The 26,118-nt window shown below is 48.5% G+C and overlaps 1 protein-coding gene across 6 annotated transcripts in view; it reads right to left on the minus strand.

Annotated features, from left to right (window-relative positions):
- EVL (Enah/Vasp-like) overlaps positions 1–26,118 on the minus strand; it is a 147,962-nt gene that overhangs the window by 38,546 nt on the left and 83,298 nt on the right. For 4 of the 6 annotated variants that reach the window (XM_036882426.2, XM_036882427.2, XM_036882424.2 and 1 more), the window contains exons 2-3: positions 16,328–16,496; positions 8,056–8,233 (exon numbers count right to left, since the gene is read on the minus strand). In XM_036882426.2, coding sequence (XP_036738321.1) covers positions 8,056–8,233; positions 16,328–16,496 — 347 coding nt within the window. Of the gene's footprint in view, positions 1–8,055; positions 8,234–16,327; positions 16,497–20,026; positions 20,119–26,118 lie in introns of those variants that run through there. The other 2 variants (XM_057488151.1, XM_036882423.2) reach the window with 1 other exon arrangement.

Consider the following 26,118-nt stretch of genomic DNA (forward strand, 5'->3'; position numbering starts at 1 on the left):
TAAGGTCAGGGCCAGGCCTAGCGCTGGTCTGCCAACCTCCCCACCGCCAGGGCCTCTTACTCACCTGAGCAACACAGCTCAGCAGCACCACACAGAGGGCTATGCCCGGCCCTCACCTGGTGAAGACCTAGAGGGCAACTAGCACCCCATGTTTCAGGTCAGGGAGCGAAGGCCTGCAAAGGTCACTGGGCCTGAGCAAAGGTCACAGAAAAGTTTGGGGAAAAGAAACTGGACTAAATATCTCTAAGATCCTTCCCATCTCTAAATTTATTTCTCAGGATAAGTAAATATAAATAGAGAGCTCAGTGAGGGAGTTGTTTATCTACGCATCTGACTTCCCAGCAGAACAGCCATGTTCCCTTCTACGTTACTGTGGTGAGTCATCCAGGGAAACACTGCTTCAGGAGGGCACCTGGACTCCCCAGTGCGCGAAATAAAGGTCATTGCAATTCCTGCCCTTGTTTCTATTATTTTCAGTGCACAACTACTTCATTCCGTTGAAATGGGAGCTTTGCAAGGACTATAAAAAGAAGTCCATGAAAAAGGAAAATAATAGGTGAGGACAAAAGGGGAGGGCAGAGTTCCCCGGTGTGGAAGAGCTTTGGGGGCAGGGACACTTCTGCCCTGATGTCTTCGCACGAGCGTGGACAGCCACACATGAACCAAGTGGCTGACTGCACCAATTAGGAGGTGTGGCCCAGGAAATAACCCATGGTTTGAGACAGAATTATCCGCATTAACAATGAGTCAGCCAAACAGGAGAAAAGGAGCCCCAGAGGCGGGGATCTAGTCAGCAGCGGAAACTGATGGCCAAGCGCTCGACAGAGAGGAAGGAGCTTTAAATGACCACCACCTAACACACAGCAGACCTTGAAAAGTAAAGTCCTCTGGGGCTGCTGACTGCAGGGCTGGTGACCCCGCACCCATTTCCAGACCAGAGCCACCGGAGGAGGCCCAGAGGGTTTTAAAAAATACATGCTGTATTTGTTGAGCATATACTGTGTCAGGGGCCATCCCAGGCACTTTACAGGGAGGAGCGGCTAATCCTCAGGACAAGCTGTAGGCATGGTACCACTATAAACGCTCCCACGTCATGGTTCAGGGGATGGCGCGGGGCTGAAGCCACATGCTCACCACTGCACACCTGCCTGACGGCTGCAAGCTTCACACCTGGCCGGTGGCGTGCTGCACACTGCCGCAGTGCTGGGGGCCCCACTCTCATGGCTGCAGGGCTTTACCATTACAGGAGGCGAGTGTAGACCGGGAAGCACCATGGGCACAGAGAAGGGGGCCTGGCGCAGACCTGGGGCAGGCAACGTGGAGCACCAGTGAGAGAAGGCACATACAGGAGGCCGCAAAAAGAAGAGGTGGGAGCCGGGGAGGGAGTGGACAGGCTGGGACGAGTTGTTGAGATGAGTGTTAAGCTTTGGAGTAGTTTAAGTTTAAGGTCTAGACGGCCAGCACGGAGGGTTTCGGCGAGTAGAGAGAAGAACACATTCCCGGGTGGGAGTGGCTTGTGCACAGCCGGGCGTGCCTGTGTGCCGGACCCTGCCTCTCCCAAGGGCTGGCGCCTGCCCGTCCGCACAGTCTCTGGAAACACACACAAGCCTTCTTAAGTGCAGAGCCACGGAATCCTGCCTCCTGGGTTCCTGTCCATTTTCTAAAGCCGGGCAGGTCCCAGGAGGGGCAGAGAAACACCCTCGTCAGACGGGCCTTAGAGAGAGTGGCTGGTATAGTGAGGAAGCCACCAACCTCCCATCCCGTGCTTCTGGTAGAACCTCCGAGGCCTCCTTCATTCCTCTAAGGAGCCAGATCCCTGTGACCTACCAACATGATTCCGGGTGCCAAACATGAGGAAGCTCCTCCAGCGGACGCAGGGGTCCGGGGGATGAAAGAGGCTGAAAGCGCACATTTTCTCCTATGGCTGCACAGATGAGCATGGGTAACAACAGCAACTCCTAGCCAGAGGCAACCGGACACCACAGCTGCTTGTGAGGGAGGAATATTTACTGTGCATCACAGGCCTGAAACACTGCGGGACACCAGACTGCCTCCGTTCATTGGCCAAAGCAAATACACGACCCCTTTGTCGTTAGAGGACGCATACACTTTAAGAGCGGGAAATTACACAGACATGACTGAAGGGGCAAACAGTTCCATTCCTCCACGCTGTCCTGTACTTGATTAAATCTGCTGAAAAGTACGGGGCACAATGAAATCACCACCTAATGTATGAAACACGTTCACCTGTACTTGTAAGCAAAAAAGCAAATTGATATGTTTTCCCATCTCTTGTGTTTACTAAGATTTATAAGAGTGCTAGTGCCTAGTACTGGTGAAGGCTGGGCAGTGTGTGACTGTCTTATGTTCTGGGCAGGGTACAAACTGGTACACTCATTCTGGAAAGATTTATCAAAGCTTTAAAGATGTATATATTGTTTGACTCAGAAACATAACCCAGAAATAACTGGACAATTGTGCAAGATGGACATAAAAGATATGAAGCACATGTACAAATAAACATATAAACACACAAGAAAGCCCTTGATTCCCCAGATGTAATAGGGAAAATGGGGACAAGTGATACATTGAAAAGCAGAAGACTGGCTAAATTGTGGCACATCTTTACATGGCACTTGATGCAATGGTTTGGCCTCTTAAATAGTGTGAAGATCTGACTTCCGTGGCTTGGCTTGACATTTTTACGCCACAGTGCTAAGTTAGAAAAGGTTACAAAACAGTATGAACGACAGTTTCTGGGGAAGGTTCTTAATCCTATGCGAACACAAACAGGTCTCAAAGGACGTTATGGGTTGTAGGATTAGAGGTGATTTTTGACTTGGTTACCTGTATATTCTGTTTTCTAGTACTAAACAAAGACTGACTCCTTCAGGGACTGTGGTGACGAGGCTCTGCCTCCAGATGTGCCAGGGCCCTCAGGGGGCAAAGGACGCACCTCCGTCCAGTTTCCTCGCAGGGCTCTGCCTGCTCCCAGCAATGGTCGCAGTGCCAGCGCCTGGAGGCCGTGAACTAGAATTCACTCCTGCCTGTAAAGTGTACACCAAACCATAAGCCATTGGAGCTAGAAGGACTTGCAGAGGTCTTGTTCAAGTCTGTATCTCTCCTTTCAAAGATGGGGAAACAGGCCCCCACAGCAATGTTCTGTTCAAGACCACGAAGTGAGTCAGAAGTAGACTCTCATAACAGGCGTAGAAGCGGTTGCCTCCACATGGCTACTGAATGGGAGCTGATATCTGCTATGGCAACAAGTGGCACAGGGAGGGAGGAAGAGTGGGGCTGGGGCATCCACGTGTAGCCTGGTAGCACTCTTCCCCTTGCGTGACGACTGGGGGGCTGTGACCAGGTGGTATGCTCCTTCTCAAGACAGCAGATAGGAGGTCCAGGGAAGTGGTTTCTGGAGGGGACAGTGTGATGCAGGCGACTCACTGATGCTGAGGCCCACGTCCTCACATCCTTCTGCAAGTGGCTGCATGCTCACTGCCCTGCCTGGGCCCCTGTGACCTCCAGATGAGGAGGCTGCTGGAGTCGGGGAACACTAGTTTGGCGGCCTTCCCCTCTCTCCCTGGCGCAGTGCAGAGGTGTAGAAAAACACCGGATTACAAACAGTAATGAGTCTAAACATGAGTCTCATTTCCACTGAAAGATTCTGGCAGATGTCACCTTTGTAAATCCCAAGCCCCCCTGAATAAAATGTGTGTAACAGCAACTGGCCTGACTACCTACTGGAAAGAAAAGCCAAATAACAGGCACTTGAGAGTAAAGAAAGGGCTTCTTTAGCCGAGAAGTCCTCCTGTGGGGCTGGTGGCACTCAGCCCTGGGCTGCTTGTTAGTGGGGGCCTTTCTATGAGGGGGGCAGATGGGAGCAGCCCAGTGAGAAGCCTAGGCTTTGAGGAGAAAGTCTAGAATCATTGTTATTATGGCAAACATTATCTCTGTCACCAACGGGGCCAAAGGAGCCCCGCTCTGAGCCCCCACCAGGCACACACCATCCTTGGCCATGATGGCTCGCTGGGCAGCACCCGAAACCCCGAAAAGCCGGCTGCATGCCTGAGCCACGCTCTGTGAGCTGCAGGAGCGGTAACCACAGACAGCCGTGCCCACAGCGAGGCCGTGGCCCTCCGCTTCCCGCAACAGGGCAGCTTGGGCTTGGTACTCCTCCTCCCCGGGTCTGCCAGCCATGCCTCAGGAGCCTGACGGCCCCTTCGCGCCCCCAAAACAACCTCCAGAGGCCAGATCTGTAGAAAAAGCCCCAGGGACCCAGCGGTTGACTGTCCCTATCCACTGAGACACTCCTGAACCCAGAGACTTGTAGTCCCAAGAGAACCCTAAGCTAGCTCTGCATTTCTGTCCCCTCAGGGAACCACAGCCCCCAGGCTCCAGGATGATATTTTATTTGTTTTACTTGCTAAATTGACCTTAGGGCCTTAGGTGGGGCCTGCAGTTGAAGAACAAGTATCTGTAACCACTGTAAAGGCCCACTCTGCGGGCACCAAGGGCAGTGTCAGAGAAACAGATGTTTCAGGGCAAACTCTGACAACCTCCTACAGGCAGAGGTGAGCAGCAAAGATGCACCTTGTCATGCCCGCTCTTTCCTGAGAACAACGGTAAGAAGCCTGCTCCAGCGTAGGTTCACTAGGTTGAAAGGCAGGAAGAACAAAGAACAGAGGCAGAAGGCCATCTATAGCACAGTGCACACTGTGTGAGTTAGTCCAGTTCTGGGCTGAATTCCAGCTCATTTTCTGGCCGGGGAATTACAGGGAAGTCACTGTCCCCTCTGAGCCTTGGCTTCCTAGCGTGGCGACGCTACCTGGGCGCTCAAATCCGTAGGAGAAGGAGCATGTGGAAACTGTTTGGGGCAGTCCCGGGCATCCATGATTTACTCTGATTTGCTCTCAGGTTTTATCTCAGTATCTCACATCTGCCAGGCATGGAACTCAGAGGAGGCCACCCTACTGTCTGGCCACCCACGAGGAGGGGAAAGTGGGAAATGCTGAGCAAGACCCAACCTGAGGGAACCCTGAGTCTTGGAAAAGACTGTGATCCAAAGGCACCACAGCCCCGGATGCCCACCATGGAAGGAGAAGGACGGAGCAGTGGTGAGTGTTTACGGGGTGCCAGGAACCACGCCAGGCCCTTGATCCTCTCCACAACTTCCCAAGTGGGCCTTATGACCCTCTTTACTAATAAGGACACTGATGCTTCCAGAAACAGCCACATTAACAAGACCAAAAGGGAAAAAACCAATATCATTTTTCTTTTACCACATACCAGGCACTATATGCTAGGTGCTTTATAAACATTTCAAATTTAATCTTCAAAACAACCCTGGGAAGTAGGGTTTATTATCCCAACGCCACAGGTGGCAGAGCAAAGACTTAATATAAGATCTAGCTGCCCCAAACAAATGCTTTTTTTACTACAGCAAATTGCCTTCCACCAAGGGAGGGTAGGATGGAATTTTCTGATACAGAGGGGGCATGGCAGCAAACATCTCAACTATGGGGCAGCAAGAGGCCTTCTGTGGCAGCTGGCGGATGGAGGGGGGAGGTGGAGAAGCTGCCGACGTATTGCACAAGCTCGACTACGGGGGCAGAAAGGGGCATCGATGGGGCACATGCACCATGCAGTAGCATGCCACAGAGACAAGAAACTGGCTACACGTGATTCCAGGATGAGTCCCCCAGAAACAGTGTATACACTATGGGCACAAAAACACACACTGCGAAGCACTCACAGGATGAAGCTCAAACACAGGCACGATGGCTCTGCTGTCACAAGAGCTGACATCCCGGTCATCCTGGGGGTGGGGTGAGACGGATATGGTCTCCGTCAGGACCTGGCATCTCTATGCATAAAGCCTCATTGGCTGCACCCCTCAGATTTCTGCCTGGCACCGTCCATAGGGTATACCTCAGGGGAAGGACATGCCCAATTCTCAGAGGGCCCAGGGTCTCCCTTATTGAAGGTCATGTCTGCAGAAGCAGATCAGGTCACAGACCAAAGATGGCAATCGTCTCATGCTACAAGCTGCAAATGAGGCCACTGTCCCATTGGGACCACACATCCAAAATGAGCTGGGGACGCCCGCCCCCACAGAGACACCCACCCAACCCAAAGGAGGTGCGAGGCCTGCTTCCCAGCCTCGCTACCACCCCACCGCGATGTACTTCCTCATAATGGGTCACAGGTTTCTTTTCTGAAATGAGGGTTGCGTTAAGCTCATTTGCCTGTGACTCGATGGTGCATTTAACAAAGTAACTAGTAGTTTTTATTTAATTAAGCAGATGCTTTGAAAGTTAGTTGTCTGATTAAATTAAAGCCTTTTTTTAGACCCTCAAGCTATCCGGATGCACAAATAAAATAAAACTAACCCTCACATCCTGGGGCAGGTGAGGAAGTTCAGACCAGAAACCTTAAACTCGGCTTACTATACCATGAAGCTCAAGGCTCTCAGGTGGAAAAAAGACAGTGTAACAAACATTCACCAGGTGCCTATGGCGCTGCAGGCCCTGCCTGTCACGCGACACCCCCGCTGCCGCGGAGCAGCTTCCTGGCCATGTGTCCCGGGTTCCCAGCAGCGAATCCACAGACCTTGGAGCCTATCCATGGCGGGGAGAGCAGCCTGCGAGTGCCCCTTCAGAGCACGGCCAGTGGGAAGCAGACCCAAAACGTGTTCCTTATTCCTTACAAACATTCTCCTAGGGCTTAAATGGGGTCCCAGAGCTGCAGTATTCAGGCCGCACAGACGTTGTGAGCCACCTGCTTCCCTGCACGTTCTGAGAAACACGCCTCCCCACTTCCCACCACAATTCTGGCAACGGCAACAATGATCGTGGTAATACTGACCACACGAATCCTGGGTGATTGATGTGGGTCAGGCAGCCTCCACTTTACAGCCTAGTTGATTTAAGTGCAGAAACAACCCCCTACCATCCTATTTGTAGATAAGGAAATTGAAGCACAGAAAAATGAAGTAATGTGCCCAAGAGCCGCTCAGCTGGGATGTGGCAGAACCAGGGCTCACGTTGAGCCGTGGGGCCCCAGGCCCAGTCCTGAACTCCCAGGCTCACCAAGGTCAGCTCTCTAGCAAACTGCAGGCCCTACGGGGCCGTCAGGGTACCCACACTCCAGAAAGCTTCAGTTCTCCCTCTGAAAATAACACCCCACATTCCCAATAAAAGCCATATGTATTGTTGCTTCTTAGCTCTAACTGCCCTGCTCAGGAGCGTTTGTGAGGACCAGCCCCCTGCTCCCACCCCTTTCCACACCAGTTATCAAGCCCACCCAAGGGTCTTTGGGGCCTCACTGTGCGGTCCCCACTACCCTTCCAATTTCACCTCCAACCTCTCCCCTATCCTTTCCTATCTGCAGCTCGGCCCCAGGAACACTGCCAGCGCCCTGCCCCGCCGGGGCTGGCCTTCCATGCCCACGTGCCTTTGGATCTGCTGCATCCTATGCCTGCTCCCACCTTGGCCTTGGAACTCCTCACCCTTCAAGACTCGGCTCAGCTGTCCCTTTCTGTGTCTCTAAGAGCACTTATCATGATACACTATAATTAGCAATTTAGGAATCTGTCTGCTCTAGTACTAAGTGCCTTGAGGGGAAGGAGTCCATCTATTCATACCATCTATCCTGTCTAGCCAGTTTCTAATGCTTAGTAAATATTTAGCAAAATTTTATTAACCATACAAGTGACTCATTTAATTCAGAACAAACTGTTGCTTGTTCCCTCTCATCTCTGCTAAACAAGTGTTCTAGAATACGGGAGAAGTGTAAAGCCTACCGGATATACAGCTTTAGGAACACATCAGCACAAATCTGCATCTCACAAATGGCAAAAAGATATAAATGTCACTCTTTCTATCAAATTGTTACTATCTCCTTAACTCTCAAGTCCGGGGCAGGTTTCTCTGAGAACCCGTGTAACATCAGCACAACACAGGTGCAGAGCTGGGCTAGCGGAGCCCGAGCAGTGAGAAGGCGCAGGCAGAACGAGAGAGACGCAGCACCAGGCCGGGACGGAGCCCCGCTCACCTCCTTCTTGGGAGTTCATGATGTTCAGGGCAAACAGCATGGCATTGGAGAATGTGGTCGCCTCTTCCTTACTTGCAAAGTTCAAGCCGTAGACCTGACGGGCATCTCGCCACTGGTGGAAGGTTGGTGTTGCCTGATTGTACTTCAGCCCTTTCACGATTGAATAATTGATCACAACCTGGAGGGGAAAAAAATACGTGTAAATAAATAAAAGGAAGGTGAGCTGGAGGGAGTGGCTGTGGGGCTCCTGGAGGACAAGGAGATGGAGACGAGGGCAGAGGAAGGGAGGGTGTGACCAGGCAGCTTCCTGCCATGGCCTCCAGAGCAGTGAGGGCTTGAGGCCCCATCCTGTCCTCTGACTACTACTGCTGTGTGGACACAAACTCGACAGGAGACCCGGACTGTGCTGGGTTCCCTGGGGTGTGGTGCCGGCCCTGCCTCCCAGCCATGTCACCCATGGCGGTCACTGCACTTCTCTGGGGCTCAGTTCCTCCAGTTATAAAGTGGGATAACAATGCTGGCTCTACTGACCTAACAGAGTTACTGCAAAGGTCACACTGTGATGACATCCCTTACCCAGACTACTTGATATAAAGACCCTTCAGGGAGAGTCTTTTCTGATTCATATTTATGCCTCCCATAGCCCTCTACACAGTGCCTAGTACTTAGAATACATTAATGTGCCACTCAAATGTACAGCATTATTAATATCTTATTAGTAATCAATCAGTAAACATCACCTGATTGCTGGAGCAATGCCAGGCCACACAGGGGCAGACAGACAGACGGCTAAGATAGATCCCGACACCAGCTGCTTCCCAGCAGCCAGGGGACTCTACCGAGAGGAGGTCCACCTCTCGACTTTGCTCTTTCAGACCTTTAACAGAGAATTACTTTAAAGTCCTTCAAGACTACACTGAGTAAGTGTGGCTCAGTGAAGGCACTGGGGGGCTGGAGCCACTTGCCTGTGTCCCTAGGCCCTCTGCTCGGAGTCGCCTGACCTAACATCACAGAACCAGCCTTCCTACCTGAGAAGTGGGGAGGGATGTGATATGGCCCTGGCATGGTGCCCTCATGGCGTGTTGTGGGTGGGGACCAAGTAATGTGTGTGAAAGCACCTAGCCCAGCTGCAGCTGTTGTCAGCAAGTATCAACTGAGAAACTGTAAGGGCCTTGGAGACGGAGACCAGAGGAAGCTGGATGGCCTGCTGCTGGGAGGGCAGGGAGAGCATTTGCTTTAGGAGAGGCACAGGGTGACTCCTCAGATCTCTTCTGGCTCAAAGGCTCCACGCTGGCTGTGAAGTCGGGGATAACTCTGCTTAGCATCCCCCTGGTCAGGAAGGCATGCTCAGGAAAAGGTTCAGAGGTGCAAAGGGACGTGGCCAAGACACCCTGCTAGCTGGCTGGGGCCCGAGGTGAGAACTCTCCTTTACTGCTCTACACTGCTGTGCTTTGGATAAAGTAAGGACAGAGGAGAGCACATATGGGCAATATCCAGAATGGCTTTTTTCCAAGTCTTAGCCAGGTGCAAGGTGGGTTTGGGTTTTCCTACAGTGAAGAGAGAGAGAGACAGAGAGCGAGAGTGTTCAAGAGTGGGTGCCAGTGTGCTACGTCAGCAAGTGCTTCCCAATTGTTACATACGGACACACATCTATACTCAGGTGCCTGGGGTGGTTCTCTCTCTAGGCTGAACTCTAGATCATCAGAAAAGGGCTGTAGGATTTGTGGCATACATGCGTGATCAGCCGCAGGGGGGCCTCTAGCTGAACAGCTCTGAGGATTAGAGGACATATTAACAGCATGTAGTGACCAGAATGGGGGGTGGTGGTAAGGCCCTGCTCTTTTCTGCCCTGGGAAGTCCATTCCAAAAGGTCTGTGTTAGAGTATTTACACTTTTGGCAGGACGTTAGCAAACTGGATCAAGCCAGGGTTATGTGTTTCAAATCCAAGAAAAGTCTGGAAACCATATTATATCCATAATGGTTGAGGAATACTGAAGCAAGATAAAAGAAGACTCTCCAGTGTATCAAGGCTCTGTCTCCAGGTATGTGAGGGGTTGTTTAGGGGAGTGTGATTTAGAATCCTATGATCCGAGATCCCTGGTTGCCTATGTTCTTGGAGGGGGGGTGGGGTGGGGGGTGGGGGTGGTGGTGTGTGTGTGTGTGTGTGTGTGTGTGTGTGTGTGTGTGTGTGTGTGTGTGTGTGTGTGTGTGTGTGTGTGTGTCTGTGTGTGTGTGTGTCTGTGTGTGTGAACTGGGGGAATCTGATGCGTATCCAGAATATGGAAAACCTGCGGCCGATGAATCGGTGAAAGGCACCTAAAGAAACCATCCAGAACATATCACTCAGTCCTCTCTTTTTACAGTTGAGAAATAGGCCCGGGGGAGCGAGTGACTTTTCCAGAGTTACGCTAAGTGAATGGCGGAACTGAACTTACAAGCCATGTCTGTAGCCTAGGACTTTACTCTGCTTCTCATCACCAGTACAATGAACTGGTATCTTTATTCCTGCAATTCCCCTGCTGGTCCAGGCTCTAACTTCTGGAGCCCTGCTTCTGATAGACTTGAGTGTCAGACTGGGAGAGGGCAACAGGTTCTCCTCTGGGTTCTCTGCTGCACATGGCTGGACTCTCATCTGACTGCAGCTCCCAGAACTGCCTTTTCTGTTCTACCTACACTGAGTATAAAGGCTGCTTGCCAAGGGTTGCTGCCTGCTAGCTAGACACAGCCCACAACAGACTACCACTGCTTTGAAGACAACTGTGGAACTAGGTGCAAGGGATGGGCGGGTTTGAGTCAAAGGCCCTGGATTAAAATTCTGGCTTTATTACTTTGCAGTTGAATAACCCTGGGCAAGTTACTGCCATTAGCTTCTTCAAATATAAAATGAACACATTATTATAAATAATGCTGTAATGAATTTCCTTGTGCATATATCTGTGCACATGTATTCCTACAGGATATATTCCTATATGCAGAGCTGTGGGATCTATGGACATGATCATTTAAAAATTTGTATTCAATGATACTTTAATTTTAAAAAATTGTATTTACTATTTGAAAAGGTGCTTCTATGCAAGTCTATGAAGTCTAAGAAGTCTATGCAACATGTTTTGGATGATAATGTCACTTGACTATTCTTGAGAGGTACCTAGTTATTAACTGCCAGATAGATCTTAGTAACTGATAGTCAAAATCTCTGTTCTATCTCATGAGTCAATCATTCTCTTGCTTACCCTGCTTGGAACATGCACTTTACTGCAAATCCACTTGGGCTGTGGATCAGCTTCATATAACCTCATCTCCGAACCCTTCCCTGCAGAGATGACTGTGTTTCTGACCATCATCCCCTTTAGTTACTTTGCCTGCTCATGAGCTCCACAGAAATGGATTCATGTGGTTTGTACTCGTTTCTGGTCTCTCACTCAGCACACTGTGTCTGAGATTCATCCATGCTGTTGCATTTGTGAGTATTTAATCCTTCTTGACTGTTACATAATACTAACTTATCCATTCTCCTGTTGAAGGATACTTGTGTAGTTTCTAGCTATTGGCTATTATGAATAAAACTGCTAAGACTATTTTCATACATGGCTTTTAGTGGGCATAGGCACCCATTTCCCAGGGGCTACACCTAGCAGAGGGTGGCAGGGTAGGTGTGTACTGGGTTTCAGTAGGTTATGCCATACCGTTTGTCAAAGAGGCTCTACCGATTACACTTCCACCAGCAATGGGTGGGAGCCCCAGTCGCTGCGTGTTCTCCCCAGCATTTGGTTTCCTCAGTCTTTTTAACTTTGGCCTTCCTGGTGTGTGTAGCCCTGTCTCCTGATTTCACTGGTCTTTCATTCCTCATATTTCACCTGAGGAGTAATCTGTGAAATTCCTGTTCAAATCTGGCCTGTTTTTAAAAGCAGCTGTTTTGTCTTTTTTTTTCTGACTGATCTGTAGTTCTATCTGTATTCTTCAAGAGTCCTACATCATATTCTTATCTGTTTATTGGAAGTATATCTTCTTCTAGTATGTAGTTTCCCTTTACACTCCCTTAATGGCATCTTTTAATAAAGAAAATTTCTTCACTTTAAGGAAATCCAACTTAACCTTTTCTTTTATAGTTAATACTTTTTGTGTCCTATTCAATGTCTGACAATATTTTCTTATATTTTTTCTCCCAATATAATGAAGAAATTTTCCTGTATTTCTTCTAGAAACTTTATTGATTGGTTTTTCATATTTAGGATGATCTATCTTGAATTAATTTTGGGGTATGGTGTGGGCTAGGGTAAAGATATTTTTTCATATTGGTATCTGATTGTTCTGGCATCATTTGTTGAAAGTACCATCTTTTTCTTCACTTAATACATTGGTGCCTTTGTCATAAATCAAATGACCACATATGCATGGACCTATTGAGACTCTTCAAAAAACTAACACATTTTGCTTTTCTCTATTATATATCTGCTATCTATTTCATTAGATTTGTTTTGGTTTTTATTTTTCCTTCTACTTTGGTTGGGTTTAATTTGTTTTATTTTTGTAGCTTCTTGAGAGAGATGCTTAGGTCACTGGTTTTCAGTCATTCTTTTTATAAAAATACACTTACGGCTAAAATTTCCCTATGTGTACTGCTTTAGCTATATCCCATAAGTTTTGCTACATTGCATTTTCACTATTATTCAGTTCAAAATATTTTCTGATTTACATTGTGATTTTTTTTAGTCCTATGGCTTATTTAGTAACGTGATGCTTAACTCCCAAACATTTTCTAGTTATCTCCCAGATAACCAGGAGATTTCCTAGTTACCCTTCTGTTACTGATGTCTGGCTTAATTCCTCTGTGGCCAAAGAGTACTATGTATGATTTTACACCTTTTTAATTTGTTGAAACTGGCTTTATGGCCTAGCATATGGTCTATTTTGGTAAATGTTCAATGTATATTTGACGAGACTGTATATTCTACAGGTGTTGGTGTTGTTATGTAATTTACATAAATGTAAATTAGGTCAAATGGGTTAATAATGCAATTCAAATTTTCTCTCTCTTCACTTATTTCTGTCTGCTTGCTTAGGCAGTTTATTGGAGGTGTGATTAGCATCTCCAACAGTGCTTCGGGATCTCCCCTACAGGTCTGTCCATTTTTGCTTTATATGTTTTGAAGACATATTAGTAGATGTGTACGAATTTAGGATTGCTATGCCTTCCTTTTATCATTAAAAAGATCCTTCTTTAGCTTCAGTAATGCTTACCTTAAAGTCTATTTTGTATAATATTAATATAGTCACATCAGTTCTTTTTGGTACTGTTTATAAGATTTATCTTTTTCCACTCCCTTCCTTTCAACCTGTGTCCTTACCTGCTTGATTTAAGAAATGATTCTCCAAGCTTTGGTAGAACCTATCTGGACAAGTGCTGAGTGAGAAGCTTATTTTTTGTCTGGAAACCCACAGTCACAATGTTGCATGTTTCCTTTGGTGGAGTGTAGGATCAAGAGAGTGTACGTTTCCTGTTTTTTTTAAAGGAGGGCTTTGCAACTCCATGTACTGTCTAGCATGTTTCTGGGCCTCTGAGCAAAAAGAGTCAAGAACCCTCTACCAGGAAAAGAAGCTTGATGGTGGAGAACAGTCTTCCTGACCCTGTATTCACCTGGACCTCAAACCACAGAATCTACAAAAAACAATTGGCAAAAGCTGTTGAGGTCTCATCTCATCAAAATCTCTGCCCACTAAAGCCATGTCTGCCCCTGAATTCATACCAAATGGCCCACCAGCTCATGGGCTTGCAAAGCAACACAGCCCATCTTTCACCAGTATGCTGGTAAGAACTCTTCCTTTTACTGAGGCCAAGTCTTCTTCATCGCAGTGTCCATGCAGGATTCCTGCTTCGGTTCTCTGGGGTTCACAGAGAAACTGGGGGGTCCCTTCCACGTAGCAGCCCTTCTGAGGTTTGAGAACTGAGGCCACGCCCCCTTCAGACTCTCTCTTCTCCAAGTACACACCTCATTACCCCTGCAGTTGTCCCCCATATTACGCCACTTTCAGACCTCTCACCAGTTCAGATGCTCTCCTGCAGGATCCCAGGTTGTGGCCCTCAGTTTCGGCTCCTACATTCCTGGTGACGCATGACCAGTGCAGAGCAGGACTGTAATCTGCCTTCTGCACCCCTACTTCTAGTAATGCAGGCTGAGCTCACTAACAGTTTTGGTGGCCATGACTCATCCTCAATTAAAAACCTTTTGATTTTTTCACCCTTCACGTGAGATCCAGGTTAAAACTGCTATTACTTTCCAGTCCTTTTCTCCACAAATGAGCACTTGGTTTTATATCCACCTATTTAGCAAAACAGGGGTGGTAAGCTTTCCTCTGTTATCCTCCTGGGTTATTGGAAGACTTAAATGGTAGCCATAAAGAGCATTAAACATGTAAGATATTCATTCCTATTTGGTTATAAAACAGGAATCTTGATCTCAAAATGTTTGACCTTACAGTCCAAGCTGACTGGGAAAGGGATTGTGAAAATCTACCCTTTCTCCTGAGGCCCACAGAAGTCACTGTGGACCGGTCTTCTGCCACCCCCTCTAGTGCCTCGGTTCCCTAAGAGTCTCATGCTCCTGGCTGGCACGCCCCACGTCTGGGGAGTGGGCCTCAGCCACGTCCTGGGGCCCGCAGTTCCAAGGAGGCTGTGTCGGTGCCTTCCGTCCGACTCTAGGAGAGCTCTGTTAGAGGCGACACAGCCTCTCTGAATTTATCTGGGAGGTCTCTGAGGACAGCGGCCAGTTCCTCCCTGCATGGGGAAAAAGTCTTCTCCCAAACAAGCCCCCACACGTTGTCTGGGCTGAAGGAGGCAGTGAGGTGCTGAGGCTCCTGAGAACAAGGTGCTGTGGTTGCAGGGAATCCAGCTCTCCCGCCCCGTGTCCTTTCCAGCACATGATCCTATCCTCCTGGTGTGCCCAGGAGGGCAACCAAGAGGCATGAAGGGTGTGGAGAACTTGTTATATGAAAAGCAGTCACTTAGGGAACACCCAACATGCTCGAGAACCACACCAGGTAACCGACCTCATGTCAAAGGCGAGCTCCAGGGTGGTGCTGCCCCGCCCGCTCCACCCGTGGGCTGTTAGAAGGGATGAGATGTGTTTGCCTGTTACCATACCCGGGCTATGTTTCCTATAATATATGGCAGAGCATACCTCTAAAAGGCAGAGCTAGAATCAGCACACTGGGAGAACAAGGAAGTAGCTCCTAGAAGGTTTCTAGAAAAACTTTCCTACCATTAAAGCTCATCAACAATGGAAAGGGATACCTCTGGAAGTACCAAGAGTTCCAAGTTAGGCAGACACCTTTTACGAGGGGTCCTGAAGTGGGGATGTCCCTTTTAGCCACAAGAATCTGAAACTTAATACGGCTGTTTTGGCCAAAGCAGAAACCCCATTCAACAGGCAACACACTAAAAATAGAGCCCGAAGTTTCTGTTCTTTCTTTTTTCTAATTGCTAACATGCTGATTCTTGCAGAGATAGCAGCTGACCTACTGTTAAGCTTAGCCCAGGTTTGACCAACAAAGGATGCTATTTAGGTTGTTTTTCATAAATGCTGAAACCACAGATCTGTTAATTTTACTCCTAAGAAATGTCCCTGTCAGTCTCTAAGAAGAGAGTTGGGGGGAGAGCGCTGAAGTGCTAACCGATGTCACTGGTTGGGCCACACCGCCCCATTCTTCACATCTCTATTTTAGTCCGTGTCATTCACATCACATCACTCTTAGTTACTTGTGCACGACTATTTCCCACATAGGGCTATTTATATTTGCAAAGGTACTTCCCAGGTACACTCACAAACTATCTTACCTGATTTGCCCAGGATGTACTATTTAGGGAGAGAAATAATCCCAGATTCTTCAAATCATTTTGACATTTCTTCCAAAGTAAGACTTAGGGGGTTGATGAACCCCAAATCTTCACACTTACAGACACATAGGTGTGGAATAATACTAATACGTTTGCACAACATAGTTTTCAAATTTGTTTCACATCTGTTATTTTATTCTAGTGCAACAAAAACACAAGGAGGTAGACAGGGTGTGGATTACTGTTTCTGTAAGAGACATGTGAACAGTGAAGTTCAGATAGTGTGCTCAGGGTCTCATACCTTGGAGTATGAAAATATCTGAACTCACATCTTCTGACTCCACATCTTGACCTCTCTTTTCTGACCTCTTCACTATGCATGTGCGTGTGTGTCTGTGGTGCAGGCTCGTGGGTGGCACCTGCTGTCCAGCACTCACCTGCTGATCCTGAAGCTTGACTCCGACGACTCTGAAGGTGTTGCTGGCAGTGTTGTGGTAGATGTTGATCCGGCTGAATCCCTGCTGGCCAGGTTTGATTGGCACCCATTTCTTACTGGTGTCATCGTAGACCATCACGGAGGCCCGGGCTTGGCAGATACTCTGTTCACTGCGGAGCAACGGAAAACTGCAGTGTCAGCCTCAGTGACAAGGGATGGAAGCTGGTTTTGCCCTTTTCTGAGACACAGGCCAGCTGCTACTTGACACAGAAAAATGCTGTACTTGCCAGAGTCTCCGATTAACTATGGACAGGCTGTTATGTGAGGTGATGAGTTTTCATTCTCTGAAGACCATAAGGAGGAGAGAAGAGATTCTGTGCCAAAATGTTTTGATACCTTGGAAAAGACTCAAAGCTTTCCTTTCAGGAGAAAAGGTGCCTGAATGGGGAAGGAATTACAATGTGCCACCTGCCTACAACATTTCTAGGCACGAGTTAAATAAAGATGATACATTAAAGCACCTAAGCTTCACAACTCAAGGAGTAGTTATTTATTACCTCCATTCTGTAGGTAAGAAGAGTGGCTCAGTGACTTGGGGAGACCTTTACAAATCCACATAGATATTCATTCAGTGATTAAATTTGGGATTTCCAACCAGTTCTGTCTGCCTCTAGAGCACCTGACATAGATAATATTCTTCCCAACATTCAACTGTACACTTAACGTATGATATTGTGATAGGGTAGCATCATACAGACTTACATACATAGTAGACAACTAAATATTTAGGTGATCTTCTAAAGTACAGAGAGATGCAAATCAAAACAAATAGATGGCTGCACCCTACTTTACTGAAGACATTTACTGAGCAACTTCATCTGTTCAGAGTACGACAGACCAGGATGCCCCTAGAGACTAGTCATCATTGACGTGCGTGCACGGCAATTCCTGCCACTGCATTCTGGCGCGCCTCTCCGTCCACTGGCCTCTCAGCACGTAGAGGCCTAACAGCCTTAAACATTTACTTTCTTAGGCTCTAGCACATTAGGATTGACAGGTTAGAAAGGTAAGACGTGGTTGTTAAAGGCAGGCACAATAAGACAATGAGGAGTGGCTATCGTTTGACGGGGAGGCCATATAAACACAAGTGAAGAACTAAAATCACCAATTTCAAGCCCAGTAGTTTGAGGCCAATTAATACAGAAGCCAAAATGTGCACAACATGGATAACTGTAGTGGCAGGACTGAGCAGTGAAGAGAAAGTCATGGCATGCCCACTCTACCATAGTAAGAAGGCAGGGAAATGAAATATTCCAAGATCCCTTGCCCCAGACCCAGTGGTTTTTATGACATTGGCCCTCAGTGGCTTGGAAACCCCAGCTTAGCCTATGTGCTCAGTGCCCAAGTGTTCCTGAACTTCCTCAGGATCCAGCTCCCTATCACTCGGGGGTGGGTGGTCCAGTGTAGGGGTCTGACCAGCACAATAATAATTATGTGTACAGCACATACACATGTCTTTCCAGATGTATTTCTCACTTCACTTACATGAATCCCTAAGCACAACTTACCACTGTCCAGCCAATGACCTGGATCTTAAACCTACTCAAGATACCTACCCTGCTGGGTCTCAGACTTGCTGCTGGCTTCCTTGCTGCTCTGGGGTTCAGGAGGCCAGGGTGTGCTTGACATCAGCCACCCAAACCTTGTGCTGAGGGCTCTGTTTGCGGGCAGATGTTTTGGGAATGAATTATAAGGGTTGGTTTGTGCAACTGTGCTACATACCTTTTCCCCATAATTCACCATTCACCTACAAAGATTTAAGGAGAAGTCAGTGGTGATCAAAATAGGCCTGGGTCTTCCCAAAAGAAAGCCATATTACATGGGCAGAGGGAAAGAAAGAAAAAAAGGCACTATGCTTTGCTTTCCCTGAGCTTTGGAGCCTGAAACCATGTTATCTTCTGAGAGACTATGCTTAGGAGTTGTTCCTGTTCCCTCGCTAAGCCTTTGGGGCCCTGTCCTGATGAACCTAGTGGAAATTAGAGTTCATGGATTCAGACAGACCTCAGTTTAAATCACGGTTCCACCCCAGTGTAAGCTGCCCTCAGACCAAGTGATGGACTAAGCTGTGGCACTTTCTGCACTGACTACCCAGTTGCTGGCAGTGACCCGTAGGCGAGCAGTTGCTTCTTCCAGATGCTGGCTCAGGAGCCGGGAGGAATCCTGGGACCCAGCACGTGTTAGTTCACAAAACACAGACTTAAGAGTCAGAGGGAGCTGAGGTCCGAGGGGGACCACTTGCTGGCCTGTGACCACAGAAGCCCTGGGGATGATTCCGGGCAGGGGGCAGTAAATCCAGGAAGGTACTGTGTGACAGGCGATGCTTTCTAGAATCCCCATGTGGAGGCCACTGGAGTGTGCCCACCAGATCTCCCTCAAGAGAGCCCTGGGAGCAGAGCTGAGTGGTGGTCCCAGATGCTGCCCCTCTGGATGCCCTACCATGTGGACACAGAGGCCACGCTCCTCCAGTGACTGACCATGGCAAGGCTGTCAGGGTTGGCCCGTCAGCCTGTGTGCTGTGGTCTGAGACACCTCCTGCTCCTTTCGCCGCGGGCACACCTGCAGCGTGGTCGGAGGCTCTGCCTGCCGGCTCCTGTGCCCTCTATCCTCCACTGACCTTCTGGTAAACCTCTTGCATTCTGACTGTCCACAGGGTCTTGGCTGTCTCATTCTCCGCTGGGCTTCCAGAACCTAGCACATAAGCCTAATAAATGCTCACTGTAGAATCTCAGGACTGCATGGAACCCTGGAGATGACCTACCCTACTCTCATGTCCAATACAGCATGCCTCCCAAGCCCTCAGTACACAGGAAGCTGAACAGAGTGCCAGTGACGGCAACTCACTACTTTCCGAAGCAGCCCATTTGGCTGTGAAATGGTTGTAGTGGCTAGGCAATCCCCCCTTGTGCTGAGGGACACTCCACTCCCTGCCCTCCAGGTCTCAGAAGCGTGCGGCCCTCCCATCCGCTGTTCACAGAACAAAGCTACCTGCCCCGTCGCCATCCCAACCCCTCCCAGGTGAGTCCCGCTGTCCCACGGGTCCGGTGCCTGGGTCCTACGCTGGGGATGACACGTCCATCTGAAGTCTGACAAGCACAGATGCCAGTGAGCCAAAGAGCATTTAGTGCTGCGGAGATGAAAAGGCCCATCCCTGCCCTCAGCGACCCACAGCTGCTCAGGAAATGAGACAAGTAATTCCACACCTCAGCCTGGGCGGGGGAAAGCTAGGGGAGACTTTCTGAAGAAAGTGCTGTGCGGGCTTGCAGATGAAGACCTTTCAACTCAGGCGAGTTCAGGAAGGGGATGTGGGATTCTTGTGGGGGAGGCTGCCAGCCAGCAGAGGCAGGCTAAGCGCCCAGGTGCCACACACAGCTGCTGTCTGGATAAGTGCCCACCACTGCGCTTGCCCCAGCAGGTGCTTAAACACAAGTAACTGTTTTCTTATTGCAATTAAAGCCCCAGGTTCCCTTTTGTTGTTAACATTTCAGGTTCAAGTTGAACTTAGGGTTAACCAAAAAAAAAACCCTGCTTTTTTTTTTTTCCATATTTGAATAGTGCTTGTCTGTGTCTGCTTATTTTATTACCACTAACAAAGCCTCAATGCAGGAAAATACCCATTGATTCTACTTCAGATTCAACTCACTTATTATCCCTTTGGGATTTTTGTTTTAAGAAAAATCTTGGTTGCCATCCAGCCCAGACATGGCCTCTGAGCTCCATATAGTCAGCTGTCTTCTCAGCGTCTTCACCTGGATGAAAACACAAACCCTGCAGCACACATGTGGGCATCACAGAAGTCACACGTCTAAATCACTTATCATTTCAGGGAAGTTCATTTGATAGACAAATAGTTTCTTTATAAAAATATTATTTAGTGAATGAATGGACTGTTGTTTTAAACATGTACCTACAAAATTTCCTTTACTAAGTGAAAAGAGGCTATTCCTACATCCCCATAATTGGTGCCTGTGTAGACATGGCCTCGAGCTCCCACCCCACGCTGGCTCCAAGGAGCACCAGGCCACAGGAAGCTGGAAGGCAAGGGTGATTTTCACAAGCGCTTCACCTCTGACAGGCTGCCTTTCTGTGCTCCAGCTGATATTGGGTGAAAATCAGTCCAAAGGCGCTGCTCGGGTTGTTCTGCGTGGTACTAAACTACCCGGCTGGCGGGCCCTGACAGCCTGCTCCAGCGGCAGATGCCCCCAAGAGTTTCTCTCCCTCGAGAGGCTCTTCAGAACAAGCAGTCCAGTGCCACTGTCATTATGAGCTTTCGTCCAGGTATCTGTGGGCACTTGGTCAAAAATTCAAGCCTGTAATTTCCCTCCTGGCATGAGACATAAATGAACAAAGTTCTGGACAGCCCTCTGTCAGCGTTTAGATGAGAAAGGCCACATGACTCTGGGCCTCAGTTTCCTCATCTGTTCCTGGCTGCTTCGACCTGAGGGGCCCTCAGTGGTGAGCACTTGCTGAGCTCTGCCCAGGGGCCCAGCCCTGGGCAAGGCAGTCTTGTCACTAGGTGGACACTCACCTCTTTTAGACCACACACCAGTGACCACTACAGAACACCTGTTGAAATAGCTCACTTAGAAAGAAAGCAAAACACACCCCAAACTTTCTGCATACAGTTATGAAGCCGACCATAGATCTTCTGGACTTGACCTAAGAAACCACTGATACGTTTGGAGGAAAAACTGATACATGCTGTGTGGCACATCCCACAGTGAGTGCAGCCAGCAGGAGGCTGTCACGCCACCTAATCCTTGTGCAAGAACACAGGTTCGATGCTCCACCACTCCCTACGTGACCGGGAACGAGGTTTCTAAATTCTGCACAGGCCTACACGGCACTCCATCCCAGCCACGCTCTTTCCTGGGCACAGTCAACGTGCAATCTTTTACACCCTGCCAATGTCTTTCAGGGCTTTTCCAGGCATTTACTTCAAAACTTGAAGGACGGAGTATAAATTCATAAAATAAGGGCAAAACATGTAAAGCCAAAAAGAGAACAGGGCTAACCTGTTGCTGGAAAAGTAAGTCCAGGGTTGTGCTGGAAAAAAGTTTATCACTTGGACCTAAATGACAGGGATGGGCTCCTGCAGCACTGCTCAGTTCTGCCTCTTATCACAGTCTTTAGCACTGTGTCCTGCTTCTCAGCATCTGAATAGGCATCTGTCTGTCCCGCTGGACTGAGCTCCTTGAAAGCAGGCACCCTCCTCTCTTACCGTTTGCAAGCTCCTTCCCTTGCATGCTACGGGCACCCGTAACTGTGGCATAAAGGGCTGCGGGTAGTGCACTTAGGGCTGTGGGCCCATGGGAACACTCCATTCACAATCCTACTCATTTATTCTTGGACAGAGAGGAGCTGCCAAATACAAGCATCTGTTACAGATTACATCAGTGCTTCTGTCTCCTGACAGCCTGGGACTGGAGTCAGGGAACCACAGCTCCAAGGTGGGCCTCCTGGGTGCAGTGAGGCTGCCTCGGAGGGGCAGCTGCGCCTGCAGGAGAGTCTCAGCTGCTGCCTGTTCAGGCTGCTCTGGAGGGCCAGCCAGGCGCCCTTCTTCGTGCTTGGCTCTCTTACTGCACAGACGAGGATCACATCACCCCCCAGCTGCGCTGCACAGCCACCCTGCTCACCCAGTCGCTGCTGTGGGGTGGAATGACTCATCACTGTCTGTCCCCCCAGCAGGACTGGGGGCCCGGTGTGCCTGGGATGGAGGGGTTTCCTGGGGGAAACTAGGAGGCCCCAGGCACACCAGGGGTGTGGCCACCCTACTGGGAACGCCTTTCTTTCTCTCACCCAGTAACTGTCATAGGGTCAGGCACCTAATAAACACCCCCTGAAGTGAATTTGCCTAAAGTAAGTCCGGTGCGAGCTGGCACCCACTCCTGCGCCTTTTCTCCTCCAGGTGCCTGTCCACTTGCTTCTGCATGTCCTCCGCGCTCACACACTCTCCAAGCCCTCTGGCACCTGGCTCCTGTCCCTAAGGTCAGCTCACCCTGACCGCGGCAAGGTCACAGACTTGGCATTGCCCTTCCAATGGGCTCTCCAGCTCTCTAGTCACCTGGTCTCTGACTGAATGAAATATGGCCGACACCCCCTTTTCTGAAAACCCTTCCTCAGTGACTCTGAACCTTCCTACGCTCCTGGCTCTGCATCTCCCTTGGGGGGTCCACTCAGCCTCCGTCACAGGTGTTTTTCTACTCACCAGATTCCTACATCAGTGCTTCCGAAGCTGGGGTCCACAGAGAGGCTTACAGAGTCTAAGGATTCTCTTTTTGCTCTGGGTCTCAAACACAGGTGAATCATAAAATCAGGAAAGGAGTTCATGAACACAAATTCTCAGACCTGTCTTTAGGAGATTCTGATTCAGTAAGTCTCAGGTGGTGTCTGAGTCTCTGTATTTTAACACCATTCTTGCTGACTCTGATGCAAATTAGAGAAGCACTAACTTTCAGATCTCTTCACGGGCTCCTTCACCCTGGCTGTGGTTCACATGATCGCCAGTATATGGGCAAACTCCATGCTGATGAAGCTCTGATCCTGACCTTCTAAGCTATGGGACCATGTTTCCAACTACTGGTTGTTCCCACCTGGATATATCTCAGAGGCCTCAAAATTTAACATGCTTTAAACAGAAAGCATTTTTTTTTTCTATTTCCTGTTTGGGGAGCGGAGCAACACCTACTCAATCTCCCAAGTCTGAGACCCAAGAGTCATTTCGATGCCTCTCTATGGCCAGTCTGTTCCACTTAACTCTCTTTGGGGTCTGTTCCTCTCTCTCCTAACTTGTTGCATGCCCTAGCTCTTGACATTTCTGACCTACACCACCACAGGAATGTTCCTCCTGCCTCTGGGTTCAAATCCCATGACCTCAACTCATCCTGCATGACAGTCACTGGAAAGACCTTTATCAACAGCAAACCTGTGCCTGTTCTCTCAAGGGAGTTCTGCCACTTACAAGCTATATGATCTGGACAGACTGCTTAACTTTTCTGATCCTGTTTCCCTCTCTGCATCTCTCCTTTATCTATCCCTAACTTCCTTTATCTTCTCTATGGGATTGTGGTGAGCATTAAAAAACCTAGCATGCTTCTAAAATTCATATGGAACCACAAAACACCTCGAATAGCCAAAGCAATCCTGAGAGGGAAGAATAAAGTTGGGGGGATTATGCTCCCCAACTTCAAGCTCTACTACAAAGCCACAGTAATCAAGACAATTTGGTACTGGCACAAGAACAGACCCATAGACCAATGGAACAGACTAGACAGCCCTGATATAAACCCAACCACATATGGTCAATTAATATATGATAAAGGAGCCAGAGACATACAATGGGGAAACGACAGCCTCTTCAACAGCTGGTGTTGGCAAAATTGGACAGCTACATGCAAGAGAATGAAATTGGATTATTGTTTAACCCCATACACAAAAGTAAACTTGAAATGGATTAAAGACTTGAATGTAAGTCATGAAACCATAAAACTCTTAGACGACAACATAGGCAAACATCTCCTGAATATGAGCATGAGCAACTTCTTCCTGAACCCATCTCCTCGAGCAAGGGAAACAAAAGCAAAAATGAACTCATGGGACTACATCAAACTAAAAAGTTTCTGTCTGGCAAAGGACACCATCAACAGAACAAAAAGGTATCCTACAGTATGGGAGAATATATTTGTAAATGACATATCCAAGAAGGGGTTAACATCCAAAATATATAAATAACTTATACACCTCAACATCCAAAAAAGCAAATAACGTGATTAACAAATGGGCACAGGATATGAAGAGACACTTCTCCAAAGAAGAAACTCAGATGGCCAACAGACACATGAAAAGATGCTCCACATCACTAATCATCAGGGAAATGCAAATTAAAACCACAATGACATATCACCTCACACCAGTTAGGATGGACAACATCCAAAAGACAAGGAACAACAAATGCTGGCGAGGATGTGGAGAAAGGGGAACCCTCCTACACTGCTGTTGGGGATGTAAATTAGTTCAACCATTGTGGAAAGCAGTATGGAGGTTCCTCAAAAAACTAAAAACACAAATACCATTTGACCCGGGAATCCCACTCCTTGGAATTTACCCAAAGAATACAACTTCTCAGATTAAAAAAGACATATGGACCCCTATGTTTATCGCAGCACTTTTTACAATAGCCAAGATATGGAAGCAACCTAAGTGTCCATCTGTAGATGAATGGATAAAGAAGAGGTATTACACATACACAATGGAATACTATTCAGCCATAAGAAAGAAACAAATCCTACCATTTGCAACAACATGGATGGAGCTGGAGGACATTATGCTCAGTGAAATAAGCCAGGCGGAGAAAGACAAGTGCCAAATGATTTCCCTCATTTGTGGAGTATAACAACGAAGCAAAACTGAAGGAACAAAACAGCAGCAGACTCAGAGACTCCAAGAATGAACTAGTGGTTACCAAAGGGGAGGGGTGTGGGAGGGTGGGTGGGGAGGGAGGGAGAAGGGGACTGAGGGCTATTATGTTTAGTACACATGGTGTGGGGGATGACGGGGAAAACAGTGTACCACAGAGAAGGCAAATAGTGGATCTGTGGCATCTTGCTGCACTGATGGACAGTGACTGCATTGGGGTATGGGTGGGGTCTTGATGATATGGGTAAATGTAGTAACCACATAGTTTTTTCATGTGAAACCTTCATAAGAGTGTGTATCAATAATACCTTAAAAAAAAAAAACCTAGCACGCTTAGGCACTCAGAAGGTACCTGGTGCCCGACAGTACTGGAGATGAGTCATTATTGCAGGATATGATCCCAGCACTTGGTGGCACGTGTGTCTCTCACACTCCCATCCTTGCCTACCTGTTCACAGTGGATCCTCCACCCTGCTTAGTCCGGTGGAAATACTCATGGGTCCCTAACAGACCCTACTCTCAGAGGCCTCTCTGCTTAGCTCATGCTGTTCCCTCTGCCTGGTATGCTTTTTCCAGCCTAGGATACCCAGTAATTCCCACTCATCCTACTTAAGATATCTTACGTCCCTTAGAAAGCCCTCCTTGAAGGCCAGGCTGAGCTAGATGGTCCTTCTCAGGCCCTGTTGGCATGTCCTGTGCCTTACGCCATAGCAGCTCTTATGGCAGGGGACTGCAATAGCCATGTGCTTTAGGTCCCTCTGCTGGGCATGAGTGCGACCAGGGCAAGGACCATTTCCTCAAGGCAGGCTTCCCTGCGGGCTGATCAGGGGCTTGGGCCACAAATCCCTTCCCTCCTGCTTATCTTTGGAGTTCCAAGACAATAGGGCAGGTTATTTGCTGGACCCAGGATATCTCCCTCTTTGCTCCCCTGGACCTGACACTGCCCACACCCCGCCTGCGCAAACCAGGGAGGAAGGGCGGTGTGTCCGCACAGCCTGACCAGCAGCCTGGGGCAAACCGGCTCTGACAGCAAAATGCCTCCTCCTGACACTGGGCCAATTGGGAGACTTTCTGCTTTACTCGGGAAAGTAAAGAAGAAAGATGTTTCCTCGGCCTCAGCTGCTTTCACCTTCCTACATCCAGAGGTTGCACCTTACTTTTCTCAAAGCTCAGGTGAACTGCCACTGCCTTCAGAAAACATCTGCCCACCCATTCCCATTCCTAACTGCTAAGAGCAAGGCCCTGCGGTGAGCTATGGGAATGCATGTGACATGCCTTGTCCTTAAGTGGAGCAGGAAAAACAGACAGTTACAAAGTAGG

The sequence above is a fragment of the Manis pentadactyla genome, chromosome 11, assembly GCF_030020395.1.
Source record: "Manis pentadactyla isolate mManPen7 chromosome 11, mManPen7.hap1, whole genome shotgun sequence".
Classification (NCBI taxonomy): Eukaryota; Metazoa; Chordata; class Mammalia; order Pholidota; family Manidae; genus Manis; species Manis pentadactyla.